The sequence below is a fragment of the Vicia villosa genome, linkage group LG5, assembly GCF_029867415.1.
Source record: "Vicia villosa cultivar HV-30 ecotype Madison, WI linkage group LG5, Vvil1.0, whole genome shotgun sequence".
In the NCBI taxonomy this organism is placed as follows: Eukaryota; Viridiplantae; Streptophyta; class Magnoliopsida; order Fabales; family Fabaceae; genus Vicia; species Vicia villosa.
The window spans coordinates 131,838,010-131,852,315 of record NC_081184.1 but is presented as its reverse complement, the minus strand read 5'-3'; the positions used below and the strand labels follow the sequence as shown (position 1 = coordinate 131,852,315).

Below are 14,306 nucleotides of genomic sequence, written 5' to 3'. Positions count from 1 at the left end.
GGACGTGGAATTATGCTTGTAGAAAATGAAATTTAACTAGAACTCCATGTGTTCGTGCTATTTGTTGTAAGTGGTTTAATAACATCAATTCATAAAAGTTTCTTACATATTTAAACATGTACAATTAATGACTAACTATGTCGATGGATTTTAACTATGACATATTTTGTTACTATTTTGTTTTAGGGAAATTACTTTTATGGACACATGTAACATTCTTCTTTTTAATAACTGACCTGTGTTGTAGCTAATAGTTAAAGGAATGTCAACACATCCTCCTTTTGTTAGGAGGACACTAGGGAGGCCTAAAAAAGCGAGGAAAAGAGTAATAATGAACCAACAAATCTAAAAAACATGAAGAGAGTTACATGTGTCGTCAAATATAAGAGTTATGGTATGTAAGAGTTATGGTCTAGTAACATGCAATTAACAAACATACATGGGAAAAAGAATAACTTACATGTTGCAAATATTCGATAATACAAATAATTTTGATAATATAGTTATGATAATGTTATTTCTGTAACCACGCATTCAAGTTTCTCAACCATGAAAACAACATGCAAATAAAAATGCTCATGCACTTAAAGAACCAACCGATTATGTTTTGCAAAATAACAAATAAATTATGTCGTGAATTTCAAAATAATTTACATGTCGGTTGGCAAAATTTAACACTAGTTTTTAACATTTTTGTGTTAAATAAATTGCTCGGTGGGGTTCGAACCCATGACATGTTGGTCTGGCAAGATTTAATACTAATTTGAAGCATTTTTTGTGTAAAAAATCGCCCACCGTGGGGCTCGAACCCACGACCACAAGGTTAAGAGCCTTGCGCTCTACCAACTGAGCTAGACGGGCTTTTGTATTATATTTTGATTTTTATTGTACCAGTAAATAACTTATTTTCTTTATATATATATATATATATATATATATATATATATATATATATATATATATATATATATATATATATATGTGTGTGTGTGTGTGTGTACTTTGAATTAATTTATTTATAGAAACCATTATGGGATTGCATCCTAAAATTTTATTTTTAAAGAGAAAATTATAGATAACAATAATGGAAGGATTCATTTTCTTTGCATATTCTAAGATTTAAAAAAATATAGCTTTGAAACCTCGTGATTGTTGTACTATTGCTCGTATTTTTTTTCGAAATAAGGTTTTTGGATAAAAAATAGGCAAAATATCCTTTTTGGTCTCTTATGTTAGCCTCAAGGTTCATTTTGGTCTCTTAACTTCAAAAGTGTCACATTGGTCCCTTAACTCTTCAAAAGGTATCATTTTAGTACTTTTTGTCACATTAGCGACGGAAAAACTCAAAAATGGGTCGCTATTTTCGTCGCTAATATCACAAAAAGGACTAAAATGGCACCTTTTGAAGAGTTAAGGGACCAATATGACACTTTTTGAAGTTAAGGGACCAAAATGAACCCTGAGGCTAACATAAGGGACCAAAAGAGGTATTTTGCCTAAAAAATACTACCACTTGTATGAATAATCGCATATTTGGTTGTTTAACAATTTGTTTGTATTGAACATATTAATGACAATAGACTTCTCCCAAACATTTTTTTTGGATAATGTCTTTAATAACTTTTTCCACTCGTATCAAGATGCTCTTATTGTTACATTGTCGTGAAAAAGTATTGGCTACCATACTATGAAACAAAAGGCTCCATAGGATTTGGAAACTATCGTTGCACGATTTTCGGCCATTGTCTTATTTTTTTCTCATTGAAATACTTAGTTCACCTATCTATTAAGAGGAAAGCCTCCTCTATATATCTGAAGGTAACCCAAGCACCAAATTTTATGTCGTAAACATCTCTCAATATGATCCAACCATCATTAAAAAATAACTCTCCATTTTTCTTTAGGAGTTGCACCTCTAACTCTTATCTTTTGGATCCCTAAAAGCCACATATGGTTCAATATCATCTTCAAATTCTTTAGCAAAACATACGTTTTTCCATTATATGTGTTTTATAAAATGCAATTAGTTAGCCAATAATGCAACCAAACTGATCAAGCAAACATTATGAGAAAAAAAACAAAAATGCAAACAACTTGTATTTGCAAACAAAATCAATTTATTGGAGAAAATACAAATATCACTTACACTATTGTTGTAAAACTCTATATGATATGTTTTCATTCTTGCAAGCAAATTAGTTATTTGAGTGTTGAACTCATCATCAATAGCATTTGCAACTTTTATATCGATAAACTTTCCATTAACTTTCTGTCATAGAATCTTTTCGTCTTTTTCAAAAGGGTTGCTTGAAGCCATTGGATTTTTTTCAAATAGTTTATGATTGTTATTTAAAAGAGGTAGGTAATAGAGAGGTAGTGGTACGTGTGTGGTAAAGTATTGATTTATATAGAGGGGAATTGGGAACTATTTATTGTCATGTCGTCTATAAAACCTATATAAGTATATTATACACCTATATATATTTATATACATATGGTTAAGGAGGGAAAATGTCTTAATGGGTTTGCTATCAAACCTTTTCCCTTTTAGTATAATAAAGATAACACAACATTCTCTACCAAGTATGCATTTGAGACATTGATATCCAGGGAAGACAATTCTAGCAGCTGTGACCCTATTTTCTCATTTGTTTAGAATTGGCCTGGTCCTTGAGTTTTTTTCCTGGAATTCGAATCATGGCAAGTTACTCACTAATTAAGAAAAAATCATAGAAATATGAACACTAATTACAATTAGTTTATCAAAATCAATCAAGTCACGAAGAATAAAGTGAAATTCACGGATGACGCCATTTTAACAGTCGCTAGGATCGATGGTGTTTTGATCATGAAGAGGGATGGTAGTAATTCTTTAATCAAAGACGTATTGTACATTCATGAAATCAAATGTAACATTCTAATTATTGGCCAATTGCTTGAAAAGGGTTACAAGATTTGTAAGGAAGATAAGACTTTGCATGTTATGGATGCAATCAGGGTTTTGGTCTTTAAAGCTTCTATGGTTGTCAATAGAACTTTCAAGATCGAGATGAGTGGTTGTGGCATTACCATCTTGGACATCTCAATTTTTGAACTTTCAATGTATTGCAAAAGAACAAAATAGTAACTGGGTTGTCATCAATCAACATACTGGCTAAAATCTGTGAAGAAAATGTGCAAGCGAAGCAACACAAGGGTAAATTCAGCAAGGATGTAGGTTATAGAACCAAGCATCACCTTGAGGTGGTGTATTTTAACGTGTCTGGGTTGATGCAAGTTGATTCATTTGGTGGCAATATGTACTTTGTCACATTTATCGACGATTATGATATAAAACTATGGACATATCTAATCAAGATAAAAGACGGGGTATTTTATGTCTTTAAGAAGTTCAAGTCCATGGTTGAGCGGAAAAGTGTTCACAAGCTCAAAGTTTTCAAAACAGATAATGGAGGCGAGTATGTCTTAAATGGCTTTGAGAAATTTTGTTATGAAGAGGAGATGACGCATGAGGTAGTACTACCTTATACACCATAGCAAAATGGTGTTGTTCAAAGAAAGAATCGATAGATTATGAATATTATATGATGAGAGGCATGTTAAAGTGGAAGAACTTGCCAAAAGAGTTATGCGGAGAAGCGGTATCCACAACTACCTATTTGTTGAATAAATGTCCTACAAAAAAGCTTGAGAAGATAATAGTAGAAGATGCATGATATAGATTCAAACCGAATTATAATCGTTTGAGATTTTTTGGTTTTGTGGCATATTGACACGTTTCTAACCAATTTAGAAATAAGTTGTATGGCATAGGGATGATGGTGATACCGGTAAGGTATCAACCTACTGGAGGTTACAAGTTGTTTGTTGCTGAAAATAGGTGGATTATGATCAGTCGGGATGTTGTATTCAATGAATTGAAGCAAGCGGATCAGGCGTTAACCGGTTACATCCAGGCGTTAACCAGTTACATGCAGGCGCTAACCGGTTACAGAAAACCGTTAACTTGTTACAACTTTGAATTTCTAGATTTTGAAGAAACCGAAAGTGCATAAGCGTCACGCGTCGAAGCCAAAACTGATGAAAATGTGAGAAGACTAACTAGGCAAAAAAGTTTGCCTCAAAGACTCTAAAATTGTGAGACTTTCTGCGAAAACTAAATCAATGATGATGGTGATTTCGTCCATTTTGTATGTATGGCCGAATCCGAACCCGTAAGATGAAAGATGCCTTAAGTGATCCAAAGTGGATTTGTGCTACGAAGGAGGAGTTGAAATCAATTGAGAAATAGTACTTAGGAGTTGGTTAATCTACCGAAAGGAAATAAGCCGATTGGTGTAAGATATGTCTATAAGGTGTAGGCGAATCCCAAAGGTGAAATAATCAAGCATAAGGCTCGATTAGTTGCAACGGAACTTTTGCAAAGAGAAGGGATGAACTTTGATGAGGTATTTGCACTGGATGCTATAACTGAAACCATAACGCTAGTTGTTGGTATTGCGAATAACAATAATTGGTCTATCTATCAAATGGATGTAAAGTTCATGTTTTTGAATGGTCCATTTGAAAAAGAAGTATATGTAGTATAGCCCCCTGATTTTGTTTTGAAAAACCAATAGGGAAGATTCTACAAGTTAAGAAAAGCATACGAATTGGCACAAGCTCCAAGAGCTTTGAACAAAAGGATAAATGATTTCTTAATTGAGTTTGACTTCAAGAGATGTGTATTCAAACATGGAGTTTATATGAAGACAGATACAAATAAAGAGATGATCATTTTTTGTCTATACTTAGAGGATTTGTTGATCACGGGCAACAACAGGAAGAGTATTTCTAAGTTCAAGAGTAACCTTGGTATTATGATATACTTCATTGGCATAGAGTTTCACAAGTCGAAAAGGGGACTGCTTATGCATCAAATGAGATATGCTCTTGAGATATTGAAGAATTGTGATATGGAGCATTGTAATGCTGCCATTACATCATATCAACAAAAAATAAAATACATTCTTCGAGTAGAGTTAGTTTATCAGACATGTAAACATACTCACTCATCACATACTTAAACCTATCGACCAGTTATACCTAACCTATGATACTCGTCAATGTCATCCGACATTGCTCACGCTCAAAGTCATTTCTAACTCAAAGTTGAGAGAACTACTATATCATCTCGGCGACGATCTCTCAGCACACCTCAACAACACAACTTACATCCATATCAATCGTATCGACAATCTCTCAACTGACACAACCAACACAAAAGCATTAAGTTTCGACACCCATAAAGATTGTTAGCTATAAATCTATCTCTAAAATCCAAAAACTAACAGATAATCATCCTAGATAAGGATTCAAGTAGTATATGTCTATAACAACCCAAACTCTGAATACAGAGCAAAAATCTAAGACAACAATCAACACAAATTTGTAAAGCAGATTAAATATAACGCCATGGTGTAACACCCCATAATTTCATTATTTAATTTAATTGGAATTTAAATTAATTATTTGGAATTAATTGATTAGTTGGTGGATTAAATTGGAGAAATTGTGAAATGAGGTAATTGAGCTTGGTGTGATGATTAGTAGAAGGGAGGTGTTATCTAGTGTAGGCCTTACTAACTATTATTCTATTTTTCATAAAATAGAAGAAATAGAGAAAGAAAGAAATTAGAAGCAAAAAGAGGAGAAGAAGAGAAGAACGTGAAAGAGATGAAGAAGAGGAGAAGAGGAATTTCAAGAGCTTTTGCTAAGGTAAGGGGTGACTAAATCCATTTACTCTATATTATCGGTTTAATAGTGATAGAATTGATTTTGTAGGTTGTATAGTTCAATTGAACGTATGTTAGGCTTGGGGTTTTGGGAGATTTAGAATAATTGATGGATTTTGGTGAAATTGAGTGAATTGGGATTATGCTTGATGATAATGAACCCTTAAGTGTGTTGGAAGTATGTTAAAATGTGGGAATTGGTGTTGTTTTGGTGTTATACTGATTTCGGAACAAATTGGTTTGGAATTTGGAATAGAAGAGTGCTGTCAAAAATATGAAATTCTTCTACTGGGTACGCTGTAACCGGGTAACAACGGGGCTGTAAGCGGTTACCGCGTTGAAAAACCAGGAATCTGGGCATTTTTAGGTACTGTAGCCGGTTACCTTCCATGCTGTAACCGATTACAGGCGCATTTTGGAAAATAGCGAATAGAGTTGCGTAAAGGAGTAACCGGGTACGCTCCCTGCTGTAACCGGTTACACCTGATGCGTTTTGAAAAATTATTTTAAAAATTCATATCTTTCAGACCATATATCCGTTTAAAGCGCCGTTTTGAGCGTTGTGTAGATAATTAAATATTTTATATAATTAAACAGTGCGTCGGGCAGTAGCTCGATTTTATTTTAAAATATGATTTTTTTATTCTATGATGATGAGTTGTACATTGTATGTATAAGTGATAAATGTAATAATATGGTGGAGATGTGGCAATGTATTTGCTCTGTTGATGTTGTGTTTGGTGCTATTTATGCATGATATGATTTATGATCGACGTTGAAATATGAATGCATTATTCGGTGTTGTTTCGGTGAATTGGATTATGATAATGATGTTCATTTTAATCGGTGTTGATGATTAGCATGCTATAGGTGGTGCATGCATTCATAATCATTTGTGGCTATATCCTGGTGGTGTTTGAATCAACGGTAGCTAATTCCTATTGTGTGGAATTAGTGAGTAGGCGGTAGCCGTATCCTTGTGGTGTTTGGACGGTGAGACGGGTTAATCCTATAATTGGTACCACATGCATAAGAGTCATTGCATTTGCATATGTGTTGTTATAACATGATTGGAAGGCTTCCAGTGTTATAGCGTATTATTGTAATTATGTTGATTTCTTGTTGGTGACTCTTGGTGAATGATTTCTGAAATCTAAATATATTGCAATTGGGTGAATGATCTGCTTATGATATTTTATCGTTATGAACTTATAATATAGTTTAATTGTGATATGTCTCACCTTTACTGTTGACCATTTTCAGATTGAATAGTAGTAGCATTTGTCTTGATGAGGAATGCTCGTAGAGTAGTTCGTTTAGTTACGTCGTGTCAGTGTCATGCTCTGGTCTTGTAACACTGAGGAACGTTTAATTATTTTAGAGTTATTTAATGAACTCTTATTACAATTGTTTGAATAAATTTTGGTTGGATTATGAGTCAGTGATTTCATGGTGTTGAATACCGATGTTTTATGTTATTCAGATTATGAACTATTCCGCTGTGTTAAACATGTTTACTGAATAATATTCTTAATGTTCCTTGAAAAGGCATGGCATGATTGAATGTTTTAATTCTTTTGGAGTTGTAATACACTTGTACATGTTTTTACTCTAAATTTATTTAATATTCCACAGGGGTTTATAAGGGTGTTACAATGGACGACAAATATACACGAGTTCAAAGTAAATACATATACAAACCCAACTAAAAGAGAATACACAAAGAAGAAGAGAAATAAACTAAAAATCTCCCGGTTTGTCATCTCCGACCGACGATCAATCCACCTCCAATCATCCAAATGCAAGCTCCATAGTTGATTTCTAACCTAATTTACCATATAATGAAGTTGATGGAGTTTGGGACAACCCCCCCCCCCAAATCATAACCTAAAAACCTGTCAAAATGAAAATATATAAACACAAAAATCGCAGACCGCACTTAGCGCGACTACCACGCTAAGTAGGCTGTCTTTTATTTCCTAAACCGCCTTTGCACGCTTAGCGGACTTTCTTCTGCCAGAACTCTTGTTTTTCATCCCGGAGCGCGCTATGACCGTGCTAAGCGGACTCTGCTGAACTTTTCTTCTTATTTCTTCAAAATTGCTTATCTGGAGCTGTGTCTTTGACACTTTTTTCCTTGAGGTTACGATATGCATTAATACCTATACAAATAAGGAAAAACTATCAAACGGTACATAGATGAATCGAAAACTCGAATAATAGATAATATGTACAAATACAACAAAAACATACGCATTCATGCACAAGTTAAGGAAAAAGAGACGATAAGTGCCGCAAAACTATATACACAAATAATTACAATTTGGCACTTATCAGTATTGCAAGAAGATTCGTGGAAAGACTGAGGTGTGTCACTTGGCGACAGTTAAAAGAATCCTAAGATACGTCAAAAGGGTTTGGCCACAAAATTCTCTTTCTTGCATAGGATACGGGCATAAAATGCAATTTGCTCGGTTTTACCAATCCCAGTTGGTGCAGAGATAAATTTGATCGAAAGTTTACAACTGATACATTATTATGTTCGGCGGAACACCAATCTCACGGTGTTTGAAGAAGGAATCGGTAATTTCACTATCGTCTTGTGAGACCGAGTATATTGCCGCTTCGTTATGTTCGTGTCAAGCCGCGCGACTAATGAATCTTTAGGACGAGCTAGGCAGCAGTAAGGGTGAGGCTGTTACGCTATTGGTTGACAAAGTTTGTGCTATTAATCTTGTTAAGAACCCAATTGTACATGGGAGGAGCAAACACATTAAGACGAAGTTTCACTACTTCAGAGAGTCTGTGAGTGAAGGCAAGTTAAGATTGAGATATTGTAGAAGTGAAGACCAAATTGCTTATTTATTTACTAAGCGAGTCACAAATAATGTGTTCAATAGGTTGAAGATAGCATGAACATGAAAGACTTAGAACCGGTTAACAATAGGGTGTAACCAATTACAACTAAAATAAAATCACTTCTGAGCAGCAAAAAATAGAAACCATCGCAGGCGTAACCGATTAACAGTGTTTTGATTTAATTGTTGTAACAGCTGTAACTAGTTAACTCTTTATGTTAACCGATTGCAGGGCCAAATTTTTAGTTTTTCTATTATTTGGATGATGTGTTTTATATCTCAATCATTTTATAGCAGTTGTATAAATGTCTTAGAGAAATTCTCGTCAATAAAAATGAGAATTATTATTCTCACCCTAAACTCTCTCTCTTTAATTCTCTCCTCTCTCACTACCTCTAATAATGACCGAAATTCACCCTTAAAAAAAATAAATTGCACCTGATATCCAAACCCAACTGCAAATTGAGGTGATTTAATAAGACTAATTTGTATGTTTTAAATAGGGCCTTTTGTCCCCTAGTTTAAGTTGATATTTTTAGGATTTTGTGTTACTTAAACAAACAATGAGAACTAATTATTTAATTTTTTTAATCTTTATTTTTCTTCCTTTCTGGAGTTATAGTTTGTTACGAATCATGCAGGTGTCACCACTGTGCGTAGCAAAGTTCCCATTCAGCGTGAAGTCGCAACTCCCCACCGTGAAAACAAAAGAATCCATGGCGGAATCCACCGCACCCAAGTGGGCCCAGAAAACCATCGCTCTCCCTCCTTACAAACGCGGCTGTCATCTCGTAACTCCCAAGGTTCCTCCCAATCTCACTCATATTTCCCCCCAATTTCATTTTTCATTCTGTTACTCATTCATCAAACCCTAACTATTTTTCAGATAGCGAAAGAAATCGAGCAAGACCTTTCTGGATTCAAGTGCGGTCTCGCTCATCTCTTCTGTGAGTATAATAGCTTGTGAATAATAATATCATTCTTTTTTTTTTTTCAATTTGAATTTGAGTTGAAATGAAGTTGGAATTTGTGGTGTGAAATCACAGTGCAGCACACGAGTGCTTCACTTACAATCAATGAGAATTACGATACTGATGTTCGCGATGACACCGAGACGTTCCTCAATCGAATTGTTCCTGAGGTTTTACCCTTTACCAATTTTCATTTATTGATTCATTGGAGTATTCTTTGCTATTCATAATGTGTTATTGTAAATTTTGTGTGTTCTACAGGGTCCATCTGCGCCTTGGAAGCACACTCTAGAGGGTAACCATATTTTAATTTTATGAATTTTTTACATGCTAAATGTTTTGGTATTCTTTAAACAATGAGTAGGTCTAGCTTCAATAATGAAATTTTTTACTTTTTTTTGCAAGTTATAGCAGCAACTAAATTATAAAGCTCAATAGTGTACTAAACATTAGCCTAAGAGTTGTAGCACTCAGCTCCAAAATGCATCTAATATCTCTATGTAAATCATTTGCAAAGGAGGTGACAAGTGTTGTGTTAAGTCTCAGCCATATAGTTCCTAGTATAAAGAGGAATCAGTAAACACAAACAAACCCATTGTTGTAAGTTTGCAATGAAGCCAACTTTGATGTGTTGAAACATAGCTCCGCTGAGATGAATCCAGCACCAACGAGGGAACCCAGTCTCACCATCCTTCACTCTCTTAAATTTGAACCATGTGATTTTTGTACTTGTCCATTAATTTTGAATTGCCACATTATTTTTGGTTTGGTTTGGTACTGGTCTGGTCTATGAACCCATCTCTGTTTAATTTATTGGCTGCTTACTAAGCAGTTAAATTTTGTAGGCCATGATGACATAATAAATTAATAATGCTGCTGCTAGTTTTCCATATAGTATAATTTACATGTTTTCCCCCAATCTTTTGTATTTTTCAACTATCCAGTGACAAATTTTCTTTGGTTTTGAAATTTTGTAGGCCATGATGACATGCCGGCTCATATTAAATCATCAATGTTTGGTTGTGCACTCACGTAAGAAATACTTCACATTTCAGTTTGATTCATTATGCTGAAAAACTATCATTATCTTATCATCTACCATTGTCTTGTATTTTCAGGATACCGATTACAAATGGAAAACTTAACATGGGAACTTGGCAGGTAACACAATTTTACTTCTGGAATGTTTTACCTTTAGATGTTCTTGGTCAACGGACTGAAAAATTCTTTTAAAACCCAGATTTATTATTCAATTTGAGTATGCTGGCTCTTTTTTTTTAATGGAAATTCATGAACCTATTGTTACAGTTCTATTGAAAAGAACACAGGCAGAAAAGGAATTATCCGCCCCTATAGTTTTATTGATTTGAAATAGGAAAAATACACAGAGGAAGATACTCCCCTTACACTGACAATTTTCCAGTCAAAGCTAAAAATATTCAAAGATGCCTATAAAGATAGAAAGGGTAGTCCTATATAATGACTTCCCTGCACATAAAGTCCAGGGTCTGTTTGCGAGTTGGTTTTTGGAGGGTTGCGTCTTATTTTGATATATATTTAATGATTTAAAAATGTTTAAAAAACAATATGATTTTATAACTTAATATATTATATTTGTTTTTAAAACTTTTTAAAAATATCAAACACGTCAAAATATAGACGAATCCCTCCAAAAACCTCCAAAAACCAATTCGCAAACAGACCCAAGGAAAAATAACAAATTAACTATCATCCTAACAGCAACAATAGTAACTAACAAACTGATTTTGGTAAAAAAAAAACTAACTGATAAGTATAACTAACATAATTCCTAATTATACTTGTTACCCCCTAACAACAACAGGAACTGACTAGCTGAGAAGGATAACTTACATAATTTATAATTATCCTTATTATCCCAAATATCCTTATTTTTTTATACCATTAAATTAAAACTTGTTGAATGGTTTCCCCTGCTGTTCTAACCTAACTCCTGAGATCCTAGCACTTGGATTGGATAGTAAACTGGTAAATGGTCCTGAAATTCTGCGGGAAGTTCAGCCTCAACAAGGTTGTTTATTATGGCCAACTTCAGTTTTGAGACACATGGAAAACAGGATGGGTGCAAGCCTCTTCTATTAAATAGTGACACGCTGAACTCTGGAATTATTAAGCCAAAATGATGGCCCTCAAGTTCTTCTCTGGACAACGATGTCCAGGACCAAACGGTTGGCTACAATGAAAGCACCTGTGTTCTTTGAGACGATAGAGGTGTTACAAGTAGGGTGATTTTTTTACTCCTGTTCCGGCTATCAGCGACACCGTCCATTTCTGCAGCAGTTTGTCCTAGTCTGGGTCCTCCACAATTTGAGTTGTTCGCATTTGGAAAATTTATGGGTTTCCCATTCGGTTTAACACCCAGGTTTCTCCTTTTCTTGGGTAGCGATAACTAGACTTGCTGTTGCGACGATTGAAATTGCCCTTGAATATGGGTTCTTTGAATGCCTTTTCTGCATCAAACGCAATCTCCATGGCGCAAATCAGTTTTCTGGGATTGCGAGGTCAAATAAGATTGCATATGCTCTTATGAAGTCCAGCCATTAAGTCCTAGTAATTGCTCTCCTAATGTTGTTTTGGCTTGCTCAATTAGGATCTAGAACTCATGGATGCAGTTGTATACGTTGTCGTGTGTTGTTTAATGGCGGCTAAGCGCTCCTACACCGTCCTTCGACATATTCTCCCCCAATCCTTCACATCAACGCTGCCAAACATTGCTTCCATGTTACTCTCTTGACCTTATCTTGCCAAAACTGGAATCAGTAGGTGGTGTTGCCTACCATACTGATGGGCGTGGGATGGCGTCTCCTCCCATACTGATGGGTGCGGGATGGCGTCTATCTTTCTGTTGACCTCCTGTATTGCTAAGAATTTCTCTGCTCTGTTCAGCCACCCAAAAGGGCTGTTCCTCTTAAAGATATCAACTCAACTTTCTTGAACCAAAATGTGGTCTGTCACTTGTCTCTTTATCTGAATCTTCTTTTCCTGAGCACTCTTCTGTTGGTTTGCCATTCTTGATAGATTCTTCCACTTCTGAGTTCAATCTTGGTTCTTTGTTGAATTCCAGTAATAATTTGGCGACACACTGCATATCTTGTATATTGGCCTTCATCTCGTCCTTCAATTGTTTCACGTCTGTCTTTTGATGTTGCATCAGATTGTCCTTTTCGCTAGCCCATTTTTCTATGGCGTTCATATGAATTTTCATGGTGCTCAGCCGCTCACTATGGCAGTTGAGGTTCCGGCAGGTTGGACCAATTGTTCCAATTCATTGAAAAGAACATAGGAATATAGTGAATTACTCATCCCTATAGTCCTATTGATTTGGAATAGAAAATAGACGAGGAAGATACTCTCCTTACATTGAAAATTTCCAGTCAAAGCTAAAGATATAATGTGTAGTCTTATAATGACTTCCCTACACTTAAAACCGAAGGATCTTCAAACAGAAAAATAATAAATTAACTAACATCCTAACTCCTAACTGACAATGTTACAGCAACAACTATAGCTAGCTAACTAATTAACTGATAATGATAACTTACATAATTCCTAATTATCCCCGACAGAAACTAATAGAGAGGCCCAAAGAGATGAGTTGGTTGAAGCAACGCCCAAACTGTGTGTGTGGAGGAGGGTCTATACGCGGAGAGGAAAGAATAATGAAAGAGAGGGAGTGGAAATCAGTCAAGAATAATCAAAAAGAGGGAGTGGGAGTCGGTTAGTGATGTGGCCTTTAGTTTAGGAAGTGGGCTTCAAATATATATTTTGTAACGTTGGGAAAGTGGGGGTCATGACAATTTGTGTAATCAGTTACTTAGGAGAAGTTTCTTCTCTGGTAGGACTCCTAACACCTATGCATTATTATTCATTTCATTTTCTGGCCAAGTTCTTGTAAAAATCATGACCCACAATGAATCTTATTCATTTCACATGTACATGTACATTCAAGGAATTGAATAAATGTATCTTGTGTTTAAAAAAATTATTGTCAGCAGACACAGTAATTCCTCATTGATGCCATATTCTTAGTGATTGATAGATGTATTTCATAATCAATTAATTATTGGTATAGAATATACTGTTTAGTACTTGCAAATGTTCGCACTACATGATTATGTCTCATTTTCAAGGGAAAAAAAAACTCATGTTGGATAAATGTAACATCACAATTAATAGTATTACACTATTATTTATTATTTTGTTTATGTTTCAGGGTATATGGCTTTGTGAGCACCGGGATCATCCTACCTCACGAAGAGTTGTTGTCACTCTTAATGGAATATGAGGTGTTAGGATCCATTTGCTCTGCTTTACCTTCATTTCGGAACTTATTATCTGGATACGCGTGCAATGTACTACTAGTCTACTACCCTTTTTACAATGTAATTTGTGAATACTTAGCTATGGATGCAATGCAACTGAGAAACGTATTCTGACCATTTACCATTTATTGCATGTTATTCCAAATCAAAGATTCTTGATTTCTTAAATACAATAATATAGAGTTTTCCAAAGTGAATTATAATTTACTCTAGAACCAAAGATAATAATGTCTAAAAGAAGAACACTCATATTTCAATAAAAGAAGAACACTCATATTTCAATAAATATCAATGACAAAATCAGATTTTTTTTTTTGCAATTCCATTATTAAAAATTAAAAA

The 14,306-nt window shown here is 34.8% G+C and overlaps 1 protein-coding gene and 1 non-coding gene across 2 annotated transcripts; one reads left to right on the top strand and one right to left on the bottom strand.

The window, feature by feature from the left end:
• Positions 1-788: 788 nt before the first annotated feature.
• TRNAK-CUU (transfer RNA lysine (anticodon CUU)) lies at positions 789-861 on the bottom strand. Its single transcript has one exon. It is a non-coding gene; the product is annotated as a tRNA-Lys (tRNA).
• An 8,341-nt stretch (positions 862-9,202) lies between these two features.
• On the top strand, positions 9,203-14,097 carry LOC131602531 (uncharacterized). Its single transcript, XM_058874669.1, has 7 exons — positions 9,203-9,435; positions 9,519-9,579; positions 9,679-9,773; positions 9,865-9,898; positions 10,581-10,635; positions 10,722-10,764; positions 13,856-14,097. The coding sequence occupies exons 1-7, from the start codon at positions 9,268-9,270 to the stop codon at positions 13,925-13,927; spliced, it is 528 nt and encodes a 175-aa protein (XP_058730652.1). The 5' UTR covers positions 9,203-9,267; the 3' UTR covers positions 13,928-14,097.
• Positions 14,098-14,306: the final 209 nt, after the last annotated feature.